This window comes from Electrophorus electricus, chromosome 21, assembly GCF_041902795.1.
Source record: "Electrophorus electricus isolate QZ-2024a chromosome 21, ASM4190279v1, whole genome shotgun sequence".
In the NCBI taxonomy this organism is placed as follows: Eukaryota; Metazoa; Chordata; class Actinopteri; order Gymnotiformes; family Gymnotidae; genus Electrophorus; species Electrophorus electricus.
This window is the reverse complement of record NC_137517.1, coordinates 7,936,931-7,951,166: the sequence shown is the minus strand read 5'-3', so window position 1 is coordinate 7,951,166 and position 14,236 is coordinate 7,936,931. Positions and strand designations below refer to the sequence as shown.

General features: G+C 44.4%; 1 protein-coding gene across 13 annotated transcripts in view; it reads right to left on the bottom strand.

Moving 5' to 3' along the window:
• Nucleotides 1-1,011: 1,011 nt before the first annotated feature.
• Nucleotides 1,012-14,236, bottom strand: part of wnk3 (WNK lysine deficient protein kinase 3) — a 47,624-nt gene continuing 34,399 nt past the window's right edge. For 3 of the 13 annotated variants that reach the window (XM_081704745.1, XM_081704746.1, XM_081704747.1), the window contains exons 11-24: nt 13,987-14,027; nt 13,743-13,869; nt 13,480-13,596; nt 13,208-13,309; nt 13,002-13,050; nt 12,667-12,819; nt 10,581-12,496; nt 10,068-10,326; nt 5,750-5,835; nt 5,219-5,553; nt 4,813-5,042; nt 4,522-4,620; nt 4,223-4,404; nt 1,012-4,011 (exon numbers count right to left, since the gene is read on the bottom strand). In XM_081704745.1, the coding sequence (XP_081560871.1) occupies nt 3,478-4,011; nt 4,223-4,404; nt 4,522-4,620; nt 4,813-5,042; nt 5,219-5,553; nt 5,750-5,835; nt 10,068-10,326; nt 10,581-12,496; nt 12,667-12,819; nt 13,002-13,050; nt 13,208-13,309; nt 13,480-13,596; nt 13,743-13,869; nt 13,987-14,027 (4,230 nt within the window). In that variant the 3' untranslated portion in view covers nt 1,012-3,477. Of the gene's footprint in view, nt 4,012-4,222; nt 4,405-4,521; nt 4,621-4,812; nt 5,043-5,218; nt 5,554-5,746; nt 9,741-10,067; nt 10,327-10,580; nt 12,497-12,666; nt 12,820-13,001; nt 13,051-13,207; nt 13,394-13,479; nt 13,597-13,742; nt 13,870-13,986; nt 14,028-14,236 lie in introns of those variants that run through there. The other 10 variants (XM_035521338.2, XM_081704750.1, XM_081704749.1 and 7 more) reach the window with 10 other exon arrangements.

Genomic DNA, 14,236 nt, shown 5'->3' with positions numbered 1-14,236 from the left:
TGACTTCTGAACCCGGCCTGCAACATGTCTGACCACAACAAACTGGCCACTGTACAGCAAAGTGCACTGCAGCCTGCTGCTCAGATCCGAACACAGAGAGAGATTCTGCTTCTAAAAGGGACCAATGATAAGACATTATCACATTATTTTCCATTGCCACCAAATTGGGGCCTATAAATGCTCTGATGGCATCTTTCTAGCATTCTTGACACCTTAGAGAGAGAAGGGTAAACGGAGGCAGATGTGCTCAAAAGCCTTTTGCTTGAGACATTGGATAATCACTTTCGTTCTTATAAATTTTTGCTCTTTTGATTCTGAGACCTGTGCTATACTAACACATTCTCTCAGCTGGGAATGAAGCCACACCTCCCACGTCACGGGCATCTGGACTACATTTCTTAAGTTAGAGGAGAGCTAAATAGAGCTACTTCCCTTCTGACCCAACTGAGTGGGGAGAGTCTTTACATAAGATATATAAGATTGTTTACATAATGCAGTGCATTCAATTTGACAGGGTGAACCTCCCAGATGTTCATATTTCCAGTAAAACAGTATTTGTGGAAACATCTGCACAATATCTGGACTGTACTGCTTGTGAGAAATAAGGACATTGACAAAGTTTTGGCACTCAAATTTAAATGAGGTGTGAACCACTTTAGGAGTATGACGATATCTGTGATCTCAGAGACATCTGCTGGTCTAAAGTAGCATTAAACTACATTGACTAACTAGGTTCCATTTCTTTATGAGTTTAAGTAGTTTCTAAAAAAATCATATCCAATGCATTGTTTTATTTTCTTTTAAATTTGAATTTGCTCTATTTATTGTTTTTTGTCTTTTTTTGTATTTGTAATCTGCTTTGGTCACCCTGCACAGCATTTTGTAAACCTCTTTTTAAAATGTATATATTTAAATATTTTATTGTTATAAAACATGTAAAAGAGAATCATATTTTCAGGTTTAACACCATCTTTTATTGTGATTAGTTACAAAACATAAATAAAATCAACAATTGAATTAGTTACAATTTTACAGTAGCTAAATTACCAGAAATAAAAGTTTAGTCTTTTAGATTATTTTGGATCAAATAACCTTGAATCATTGGTGCTCAGTTAAGTCATTCTGGGGTCCCCTGGTAAACATGTCTACAAATTCATCAGATGGGCACTAGGCAGTGAAAAATAGTTCCTCACACCAATTCCGATAAATTTAAATGAAAAATTCCTATCAGAAAACTAAACATTAGAGTATCAATCTCATAGCTAAGCTATATCCCAAGCAGGGGAACAGCACAAAGCTGAGGACCAATGCATCAGATAACTGCAACCTTTTTGAAACGATCAATACATTTTCAGTACGTTTTACATTTTTACATCCCCAGTTCAAAATACAAAAATAATGCTTTCTTTTAGATTACATTTTGATAACACCTCAAAATAGGACAATGTCCCATGTTTCCTGTCAGAGCAGTGACAAATGGCAGCCGTGTCAATATTAACAGCACATAATCTCACCACCATTATTATGTTCCATAGCTACTTAGATGTGGGTTGTTTCCATAGAGAATCTGCACATATTTAGTGGCTGTTTAGTTATTCCGATACTCACATGCCAGTCGTGTTCACTTTTAATAAAACATTCATTAGCTCAAGCATTACATGGCATAAGTAATATCACAAAATAAATTAACTTTTTTTTTCCCCATTTTGTGTCCTTCTGTAGTCTCTGTGAACACTGCACAACATATTCCCATATGCCTTATGTAATGCTGAAAAAATAATTTTTTTTTAAACATTCAAAGCCTTCTGTGCATTACTGTGTTCAAACCTAAAGATCCTTAATCAACGGCCCATATATTTTTATTTTTAATTATCGTAACACAGGCATGTATGTAGCTGGTCATGTTTTTGTGTACAGGCAATATATATTTAAGGATGAAACCCAGGAAAAATGTCTGGACATTTAAAGCACAAGCCAAAAGACTCTCTTTGCTGTCTGGCAATTGCTTTTGCATGGCCACAGAACACAATCCCTGCATTCATTTAGTTGTTTCTTTGTTTTTGCATGGAAAGATACACATCTGTAAACAATTATCAGGTGCGGACTTGAAGAGGCTGGACCCTGGGGCCACACACAGAAGGCTATCAATCTCACGACTTAAAAACACTCAATAACGCTACTCTGAAAGGCATCGTATCTGGAAAGCTGAGGTGCAAAGTAATCCATTCTTAAATTCACTTGGCAGTTTTATTTGTGTTGTTTGTTGAAGTATGAAGCAAAATCACATGACTCATTTCATGTATTACAATATATACCTGTGTGCAGATTTTGATGTTTCTTGTGTTTTCACCCAAAAAAAAACAAAAAAACAAAATATGTATGCAGGTGACTTGTTCACAGTTTGGTGTGCTCAGAAGCACAAACATAGCTGTGCAAAACACAGATCAAGTGCAAGACCAAGCAGTTTGCTTCATTCGAAGTGCCCTAAAAGCTCTGGACCTGTATGTCCTCACTATGGAATTAGAATTCACACCGTAAACCCCCAAGAAGGAGAGTCTACAAACGAGAAAAAGCAAACACTGCAGTCAAATTAGTTATGCTCAGTTGTACACAGCCACACAGCTTACAGAACACTGGACTGAAATCCATCTAGTCAGATGGAAGCTATTCGTGTTATTCTATAACATCCCTTAAATTAATCTTAGATGTTACCACTATTAATAATTAATGTACTATTAATGTACAATAGAAGAACATGAAGAGCATGCCTAATCCGTGCACTGCAGTGAACAATCAATGTTTAGGTTGGACTCGTAGCTAAGATGACTGTTGCCAGGTAACTGTCATCATGCTCAGTTGCAGAACATGCGGTTGCTGAAACTGCATCATTTCTGCTTCATTATTTGTTGAGACCTTTTTTGTGCTATATTCTTTTAAAATGGTGTCTTACTGTTTATCTGGTCATCTCTGTGTGCATTTAAAAAAATAAGTCCTTTACACTTTACAGACAGGCAACACAACAACACAGAAATTAATTTAAATATTACTAATTGCACTTTTTAATACGCTAACGGTCCTTTCAACAGAGGTGTTCATAAATAAAACGAAAATGACAATTTTTTAATGTCAGAAAAGGTCGTCTTGTATATATGTATATATGGAAGAGTTGAGGTTCAACTGTGTTGTATAGAAACCTTGAGAGTGCAGAAACACGCAGAGGATATGTTTTGGGGGAATAATGTAAACACCCTCACACGCATACACACAAATACACACGCATTAAATAATTTATACATCCTCACACCTATATGCGCCAACGCTAAGAAGCCCCTGGTCCCTAGTGTTCTTGTTCTACATACTGTAGTATTCATGTTATGCTCAAACATTCTTCAAAAACAAGCCTCTTCTCTACTTTCATTCAAAATCCTGTGTCCTGTCTGTTATTCTCTCTCTCTGTCCAGTTGTGCTCACTTGTGCTCACTGCTGTCCTAAAGGCAGGGCAGAGGTAGGGGGCGCGGGGCGGAGTTTATTACCAGGAGGCAGGGTTGAGGCGGAGCAGGTGGAGGAGCACGATGAATCTGAGCAGAGGGTGGCAGAGGCAGAACTAGAGGCGGCGGTGATGGTGGTAGGTGGGACCGGCGGGGGTCCTGTGGTGCTGGTGCACGTGGGGGAGGGAGCGGCGTGAGGGGGTAGCTGCGCGTGCACGCCACAGGCTGGCGGCTGCACCTGCGCGGGGGCGAGAAGCAGGGCCTGGTTGGGTGGCAGTGCCCCGGGGAGGATCTGCGTGTGCTGTGGCTGCAGAGGGGGCTGGCTGTACGGCAGCGCTGTGAAGGCCTGGGCCTGCAGATGGAGGCTCTGCTGTGCTAGGGGGCCAATGGGGGGCTGTGTAGGAGCTGGCTGGGTTTGGCCTGCTGTACTGTAGGGTGGGCAAGCCATGGCAGACAGGCTGGCTAATACAGGAGCACTGTGGGGGTTAAGAGAAGCTGTGGGGTACCAGCCTGGAGGTGACGCCTGAGGACACAGATATACATCAGTATCCCCACTGAAACCATTCACATGTATAAATGTAAAATGATGTTTTCATGAACTTCCTTGACACTATTTACATACATACACGCAGAATTTACTTATTTATACTACTATCAGATATTACACTAAATAATCAAAATATTCATACTAATACATCTGAAAATCAAATATTTGCTGAATAAACACACTCTACCTCAGTGGACTGGTTCCAGGCACCCAGTTCCTGCACCTGCTGAATTTGTTTGATCTGATTGAGTGAAGGTTTGGGTTGGGCAGGCCCAACTGCCTCTTTTGTCCAATCATCTACGAGTTTGTGCAGTTCGTCTGTGAATGTGCTCTTTTTATTGGATGAACACCGGACTGGAGGACTGTGGTCTGAAATAATGACAACAAGGAAACATTTTCTTTTAGTACCAGTCATCTTCAGCGCACCTGCCTTTAGGAAGCACTGTCGTATGGATCTTTTTGCTGCATTCATTTCTGCTTCTTTACCTCTCTTGGTGGTCACTGGAGGTGATTTTTCTAGGTTGCTGTGCGAACGCAGCCTGGTTTGCTCTCCACCGGAAAAACTGCTAGACTGCAGGAGACTCCCTGAAAGGGAGAGAAAGTGTGTGTCGGGGCAGATATGGCATATTAGTGGGATATCAAAGCTTTGTACTGGTTTTCCAGACAGAATCAGTGCTATTCTACGCTATGTAGACAAAATTTTTTCTTATACACCTTATAAACAGAAAATGTCTATATTATAATGAGGAAACTGCAGATGAAGGGTGTGGTCAGCACCTTGATGCACGACTCCGTTGTTGTCCATGTGGGAATGGGGCCGGGGGCGGAGTTTGCTCTTGGCAGGGCGGGGTCTGCGCGGGGAGATGGCCAGGGATGTGGTAGGAAGGGGAGGCATATGAGCCAGCCCCAGGGGCTGCCTGTGGTCTTTTAGACTGCGCAGTTGCTTGTAAAGCTCCTGCAGCTCACGGTTCTGCTGCGCTTGCAGGGACACCACCTCTTTGATGTGCCTACAGAACAGCCGGAGGGGCACGCCGGGTGACGGAAGGAAAGGTGGATTTAGTTAGGAGACAAAAAGAACCGAAAATATGAGAGAGACCGAGTGAAAAAGAAGGAGAGAGACATTGTTACGTTAGATGTGTTTGACTGAGACAGGGTCAGTGTTTGAGAGAGAGGATGGCCTCACTTTTCTCGGAGCTTGTGCAACTCTCTCCTTAGGTCCTCATCCTCCACCTCACTCTCATCGTCACTACTGGCCCTTGGGGAGTGCGTGTGGTTGCGTGGGGCCTGATGCCCACCCCCCAGAGGGGCCCTCTTCTCCTCCTTCTCCCCTTCCTTCCCTTTGGTCCTCCTCCTGTCCCTCTCCAGGTCTGGAGAGACAGGGGAGCTGTCGGAGAGCTGCTCCTCTCTCTGCTCAGCCCGCGTCACAGAGAAACGCCCCACAGTCTCGAGCACACTCTCCTGGCCCTGAGCCACCTCTGCTAGGGGAGCCGGGTCCACAGCCTGCGGAACCGGAGTCACCTGGAGGAAAAAGGACACGTGTCCTGCACTCTGTGACCTCTATAGTCTTTCTCCGAACCCTTTATTACAAGGTGAATCTGAAGGGCCAGGGGAGAATCAGATAGTATATGCTTATTAGAAGATATATGGATGAATATATAAGATTAATGTGACCATCAGATACATGCAATTGAATACTCAGAGAAAGGCCTGGCACCTGGAAACGTCCTCTGTGCGAGCAGGGCTGCATATCTGATGGTATCTCTCTCTCCTCTTTCACTGCCTGACTGTCAGAGTTCCCGTCTGTCCAGAGCGATGGAAGAGAAGAGGAAGACACGAGGACAAGGCCAGCACAATCAAACAACACAGAAAAACAACACACAAAAAGACAAGTCCAGCACAGAATGAAGGGATTTATGTCAAATCCCACAGATAAGACACAGACACGACAAACACAGGAATATTGTGTTAATAATTGAACCATAACACACACACATACTTACACACTTTCAGGATCGACTTAACAAACTACCATGCATGTAAAAGTTACATTGCTCTATGTGAGTACAGCAAATTGGTATCTTATTTATTTATGGACAGTAATATTTCCATGAAAATTGAGCTCATATAGTATGCTGAGAAGATGCATGGTGCAGTTGGAAATGGGAAACTGTCTCAATACAAAGTAAAATCAGTTGTATGCGATGCAGGTTAAGCAGTACGAGTTTTGGATATCAAGATAAAAACACCAGCTCACCCTACCCTCCCAGCCACACACACACACACACACACACACACACACACACAGTATCACAGGGCCCTGGATGGGGTGTGTGATGCTTAAGAACATTACAGTCTTAGAGTAAATTTGCTGCATGTATTTGGAATCTGATATACATCCAAATGATACACAGGTACACTAATCAGGCACATGCAACAGTAATTGATACACTATGACATATACACACAATGTATTTTGAACAGGGTGTTGTGATATATATGATATGATCATGTATATAGAGTACTCACAACAAAGCATATGACTCTATTGCTTAATGATGATCATAAATTATATATAGACATGCAGGTAATATTAAAAAGAACGGTTACAAAAGCCTACCCAGGCAGCAAAGAACAGGATCTTATCTACAGTTCTGGTAATGTACTTATGAATTATTATTCACATACCACATGACTGTGGATTGTAGCTCACTTACATAACCCACGTTCTTTGAAAGCATGAGTTCACTATGACTGTGGAAGCACCAACAGGGCAGTCTCTGCTGATATATGGCTGCCCATAACAGACCTGTCTGTGTGTCCAGACTCTCCAGTATCTTAAAAGGATTCACAAATCTGCAGATGCATGGTGCTGACCAAAAGGTTTGAGCAGAGATAACTGCTGAATACACCTTAATGGTGGACAAGCCCTCAACCTTTGTCCAAAAAAGTGTTGTAAGAAGCAAAATTTCTACCATGGAACACTGAAAGGGGATGAGGCCTCTGTGTAGATGCCAGCTGCCTGGATGGTGGTGACCACTTTAGGAAGGTTCAGCCTTTCAAACACCACAGAGGTGAAGATGCTCTGTAGGGATGACATGTCTGCGCCTGGAGCCTGGGAGAGGGAGTGCTTTCTCAGGGGAAGGCCACAGCACTTTCTCAAGGAGCCTGGCAATCTTCACTTTACACAGCCACCTGGACCAGTAAGGTGCCATAGAAAGGGATGCATTTCATTCACTGGCTAGAGAGGGATGAATAAGGCTCAGAGGCAGAAATGCATAAAACATCATGTGAAGCTGCTGTTGAAGCAGTATGTCTACACCCACGGGCATGTCACCGTTTATGACACAGAAGAAAGTGTATGATTGAGTTAAGGAGATCCACAGCAACCCTGTCTCTCACAGAGCAGGCTGGAAATGGAGGTCCCCCTCAGGAAATCCTGTGTTCATGATGCCTGGCATGTGAGTGGCAACGAGAGAACTGAAGTGGGAGGACCCCGTCTCTGACAGAATAGCAGAAAGAGATGAAGTCTGTTTTAAAGAGTTGTGACTACACAGTTTTTACTCTAACTGATCCTGTAGATGAAGCTTAAACTGATCTTGTAGATGAGGAAGTATCATCACTGTGTGAAGCTCTGCCTGGCATCTTGCTGTTGCACAAAGGCATGCGTCACATGGAGCAGTGTGTGTCAGCAAATGAGATAATTACGAATATAGGATGAAACAGTCTCACAAGGAGTCAGTGCTCTCCCTATGCATTTGTAGAAGACACGGGGTAATCAGCACCACTTTCTGGTCACAAAATTTCTTTGTCTGGGTGCTGCCTGTGACACTGAGCAGAAACTGCTGGCTTGATTGACATCAAACTCTTTGGCCTGCTTCTTATAAGGGGCTCAAACAGGTCTTTAGGACCACTGGGATGTACAGGGGAGTACACTTTCTCCAGCTGTTTTTCTATTTCCTTAAGCAGCTTGGCTTGATAGGCTGAGATGGAGGAGATAGAGAGGTAGTAAAGCACTCCATTTTACCAGGCAGGAGGGAAAGATTTGGCTGAAGGCTCCACAATGATTTGAGGAGAGGATCTAAGGTCTTCTGTACCGTCAATGTCTTGCTTCGAGTAGCCTTCGACAGGAAGTCAGGGAGAAAAGGGGTTTTACTAGCACTTCAGTTCAACCACACATTCCAGACCTGCAGGGAGTAACAGGAGAGGTAAACCTCTTGTCTTCATAGAGATCCAACTCAATGCCAGGATTTCTTCGAGGCAGGCCACCTGGTGCCAAGCTTAGTAGTAACTTCCTTCCAAAGCACAAAAAGAAGAGCAGGTTGTCTTTGGATGAAGCTGTAATGCCCAAGCAGATCTGAAGTGCAGTGACTGTCCCCTGCAGTGGTTGCAGCTATCCATTTCCATGACAATCGTTTGAGCATGTTTAACCCTCATTCACAAGATGCACAGGGGATGTGATTCTTTATCAGACATGAGAGTCACAAGTCACCAGGCACAGCAGAAGGGCTCATAACCTTTAGTGAAGCCTTAACAGGAGTAGCAGTAGCAGCAACTCAACAGACATATATCCCCACACAACAAGGTGTATAAGTAAGAATGCAAATTTGCTTGCCTTTACGGTGTAGCTAAGCGGTAGATAGCAGGTTAGCTTATGAGTTGAGAGCTAGCAACCAAGCAGGGGCTAGCTCAGCTTGATAACCAGCCTTTCTAATACAGATGAGTCAACATGAGAAATTTCTGCTGTTGAAAGTTAGAAGTCTGGTGAGATGGCAGAGAAACTGGAACGCAAACTGCATTCCTGCACTTGGCAACCATACCCTGTCAAGATTTGTCTGTGAGCAGTTAGGAAAGAAGGCAGTTCTGTCTGAGGCTGAGATAAGCTGCACAGAAAAGAGAGTGAGAAGGACACTCCAGGGGCAGTACAATGCTAGATATGGGGCCCCCATGCCACAGCAGTGACAGCTCTGTCAACTGACATCTGCTATTGGTGCTTCCATAGTTGGTCATGCCTGAGGCATTCCTGCACTGAGATACCAAACAAATGTTTGAAAGAGAACCACAACAAATATAAACATGTCAGACTAAGCTGATTTCAACTATAGGTCAGATAGTTCTTAAAGCTGAGTAGTTGATGGGGTTCTTTAAAAAAATACTTTAGCCATCAAATCCATTTATGAATTTAATGCCAAATAAAACTCATGACCAAAAATTCTATTGTGATAAACCTATTGACTGACTGATTGATAAACCTATCAATAAACCTATTGTGCCAGACTGATTTGTCTCTTTGGTAAATAATTTGCACCTGCGCTTTTTAAAAGCTGGATAAATGATAAAATAAAACTTTTCCCATTTACTCATTAAATGGAATGGATAAAGCAAACCTTAATATCCTTGGCTTTTTTTTTTTTTTTTTTAAACTTTAAAATACGTCACAGGTGCAAACTTTACACCATCCAGTGGGCCAGTGGGTGGGTGGCCCGTGCGGGTGTCCTTTTCAGACACTGTGCTTTGGGGCAGCGTGGCACTGGCCCTTTGGAAAGGGAAGCCCAACTGTGCAGGCAGGTGAGGGGCAGGACGTGGTGGGCTGAGCTTGACTTTACTGTTCTGCGAATGGACGAGGTGCTGGCATCCATGGTCACCTCCATTACATTGCTCTGTCCTGTCCTACTCACTCTTCCACTTCCCCTCCACTGTTCTTAGCCCTGGGTAACCCATGCAAACAAATGATAAGAAGCTACAACAAAGTCCATGTAGAGCAACTTAAAACTAATCGATGTTAAAAGGTTAAACACATAATTTTAAGATAATGTAGTGGTATCAAGACATGATGGTCACATCACTTTGAAAACTACTATTAGGATTAATAGTTGATTATTAATACTAACAGTACTTTTTAAGACAATCCCTATCTAGCAAGGTAAGGGTCAGCTACATGTGCAGTAGTACTTGTAATTTACACATTCATTTCAAATGCTAGCCCACCCACACCCCTCACTCGCTCGCGCTCTTTCGCTCTGTGCAGACGCTACCTTGCTGGACTCGGGGCTTCTTGAACAAGCTGGCGGAGTGGCGCAGTTTGCACGCCCAGCTTTTGAATTTGCGAGTCCAGGATTTCTTGCTAACGGGATTTCTGATACTAGGACATGTCAGGTTTAGGCCAAAATATCCACCTCCTGCATTGTGGTGCTGCTGCTGCTGCTGTCCCGGCTGCAGGAGGGTGGGCTGCTGAGAGGGGGGAAGCCACGGGACGTCTCCGGGGACACTGCTATCATAGGGGGAGGGGGCAGCCTGGAAGGCCGGAAGGGGAAACATGGTGATATATTAGAAATAAAGTGCTGTGGAAGCAACACATGTGCAGACAGTATAGATTCAACAAGTTAGTTACAACATTAGTAACAACAGTAAGTCTTGTAGTGAGCCAAATTATGTATTTAGCAGAATTGCAACATCAGAATATGGAATTTGTTGTTCATCGTCAAGGACACTGGTGTAACACCAAGCACACCAAACCAGCCTGGGCTGGTTTTGTGGGCTTGACTTACAAGGACTGCAGGTTCACTGGGTGGAGGCAGGGGTCCAGGCGCAGGATCCTGTGGTGGAGACAGGAGGGAACAGGGAGGAGAGGTGGAGGAGAACGACGAAGCGGGTTGGTGATCCACAGCAGCTGGAGGAACTAGAGTGGGCTGGGTCACGTCTTCCTCTCCTGTTCCCATTCTCTCTCTGTCCGGAGAGGTAGAGGAGGAGCGAGGAGTGGTGGAGGAAGCGGTGCGGGAGGAGGAGTGCGGAGAGGTGTCCGAGGAGGAGACGGGAGGGGGTTGAAAGGCAGAGACAGACACTGGGTGGGATTCAGATGACTCATCTCCCCCAGCAGAAGCCGGTACCATGGTAGAGGCAGAGGTGGAGGCAAGAGCTTGAGTAAGGGCAATAGTGGAACATCCCAGCACAGCTCCACCTGTGTTGTGCTCTTGGTACAACAGAGTCCGTAGCTTCTCGTCCAGCGTCTTTATGCGGTTGTCCACAAACTCGATTTTCGGGGGGCCCTCACTGTCCGACTCAGCCACTGAAGAGGGCTGGACAGGGGAGGGCGTGAGGATGTGCGCCAAGACGGGCGGAGGTGCCTCCGGGAGTGGGAGAGGGGGCAGGGAGGCATCAGACAAGGGCTGTAGAGAAGCAGACTGGCTGAAAACCTCCTCTGAAACAGCTGCCTCACCAGTGGAGACCTCAGATTCAGACTGCTGAAAAGATGGCTGCTTTTGTACAGGTGGAACACCAGGCTGAGGCTTGTCCTGTGGCACCTGCTGTAGCGGCTGGGTCTGCATTGGCTCAGCAGACTCTGGCTGTAGGGCCACAGACTGAACCTGTGGTCTGTGCTGTGAAGGCTCTTGTGTTTGGAAGCCTTGCTGAGGCTGCATAGCCAGTGCCACAGGGTTCTGCACCGTGTCCTGCTGCGCATGCTGCTGTATGGGAACCGCCTGCTTCTGCACCACTGAATGTGGCTCCATCTTCTCTATGCTGTCCTGCTGCTGGAGACCATGCAACTGTAAGTCAACAGTCGGTGGACAGAGCGGTTGTGGTTGAGGTTCAGGCTGTGTCTTGTGTTGCAGAATTTGCTGAAGTACCGACTGTTGCACTGGATGCAACTCAGGTACTGGGTGCTGGCCTGGAAAGGTCACATAGTGTGCGCTCAGCTCTGAGACTGAAGGGGCACCAGCACTAGCCTGGGTCAGAGGCTGGGGCTTCGTCTCCATTGGCTTAGGCTGTTGTAAGGTTTGTGGCTCTGTGTGGCCAGTTTGAAGCTGTACTTGGTGAGTTAGCTGATGGACTGGCTGCTGTGCTGTCTGCTGTAAAGTCAGCTGCAACTGTTGTTGCTGATGTTGTGGAAGCTGCTGCTGAATCAGAGTTTGATCGTTGCTGGCCATCACCGACTGTGTTGCCTGAGCCTCTGTGAGTTGTTGCTGTGGGAGACCTTGTTGGAGGACTTCTGCATTCTGCATTGTTGATACTGGGGTTTGAGGCAACTGTTGCTGTACTCGGTCGCCATGACTTAACATAGAAGCAGAAGATGGGCCAGAGAAGGGCTGCTGATTCTCAGGCATGTCATGCACCTTAGCAGAAGGCTCTCCTGGGCACAGGCCAACACTGGAACAAGTTGTGGGCTCAGGCTCAGCCTCAGGAAAGGGGACAACAGGAGGTACAGAGGCCGGGTTGCGGACTGGGGCTTGAATGGCTGTTGCTGACACTTTGCTAGGATCTCGTTGTGCGATAGCCGTTATGTCTTGATTAGCAGGAGCTGCAGTGGACGTAGGCTTCTGGACAGTTAGTGGGGCACAGGCAGCAGAGTCTGTGGCAGTGGTGTCAGGAACAGAGGCAGGGATGGAGGACACCAAAAGCGAGGAACAGGGGGGAGCTATGAGTCCAGAGAGAACATCTGACTGCTGTGAACCCTCATGGTCTGAAGCTACAGCAAGTATGGAGTACAAGTCATTCTTAGTAAGGTTAAATAATGAATTACTAATAATGAATATTGAAGTTACATTAAGTAAAACCATGATAACAGAGTGTAAGATCATAAATGTTCAAAACTGTATAAATCAGTCATAATTCCAGGGCAGTGTTGTTGCAGAATACCTCTCTCAATTTCCGTGGTCTTGGAGCCTTGGCTCTCCCCTACTGCAGGTGGAGTGGTGGCTCCTTGATTGGAGTGGGAGTCACGATGTCGAATAGTCTGATTGATAAAAAATCGCCAGCGACCCACTGGAGAAGACTGAGGGGCCGAGTCCACTGATGAAGCAAGAAAAAAGAAATGCAATCTCTATCCATGTTTTCAATCTTGAAAACTAGTTCATTAACATCTGCAACCAAGGGACAAAGACAACTCGTTTTAATCAAATAACTTGATTAATCCAGGGATCAGAAGACGTAACATGAAGGTAAAACAAATCAAGACTAAACATGGTGCTCACTAGTTGAACTTGATGGAGTGCCCACATGTAGCTGCTCCATAGATCCGTTCTGAGAATGAAAACAAATCATTTACTACTGTAAATTCAGAGTGTGTAGGAAAATGTGGGAAAACAACTGGTGTATTTTTAATGTTTGATGAATGGTATAATGACAAATTTTGGATGTATGGACCAAATATGATTTCATAATGCTAGAGCAGACAGACCTGTGACTGAGTGCTCAGGATCTCCTGGGCTTTCTGCACTATGGCCCTCAGATCCTCTACAAACTTCTCCTTCTCTGACTCAAGGACAAAATCCTCTTCGACCTCCATAAGAACATTGAGATATATATTCTTTGCAATTTTTAAGTTTCTTTTTCAAAGTTTAAACTCAGCAGGCAAGGACAAACACTAAACAAAGAAAATAATTTGATTTGAATTAATTATTTGTGTTTCATTTTCAATTAAAATCACAAAAGAGGCTCAGATTTTTTTACCATGTAATCAGCTATGTCCTCAGGTGCGTCTCCCTCAGTATCAAACTTGAAAGTGACCATCTTGTTACTGTGGGTTTCGAGCTGGCACTCCACCATGTTGTCTCCGGTGTTTGAAACCTAGAAAAAGCAATATATTAAGTCCTAAGTCTTAATCTGAAAGGTTTAACTGAACATATTTTTTTCTGCTGAACTACCCAGCTGTGATTGCTTGTTGAATGTACTGCAAATATCCAATTTGATTCTGAAGTTGAGTAAAGGCTCACCTGCAGCATGCTCAGCTGAAAGTGAGTGGCTCTCTCAGAACGATTGCAGGACGCTCTCCTCTGAGGTTTCACTCTTTCCACTTTCCCATTGAATGACTGGGATTCCTCTCCATTGGCTGGAGCAGAGCTGTAAGCAGTTGTTTAGAAGCAAATCAGAATGTTAGAGTACATTGACCTTATACAAACCCCGCCCCCAAAAAAACCACTTGTGGTAAAAAATGTGGTTACGTATTTTCTTAAATACCTTGATAATGAATGCTGATTGGCAGACTGGTTTGGGCTCTCCTGTTAATTTAGATCAAGACACAAAGCAACATAAAGAAAACAGAAATATATAGATATGTACAGTAAAAATGAAATGCCAACAGTAAATACTATAAACTTCAAAGTGAAAGTAATATACATTTTTATATAAACACTGAAAGTATTTAAGCCTGAGAATTAAGGTAAAACAACCTGGAAATAACAAGCATGTAAGCATAAGTTTGATTCTG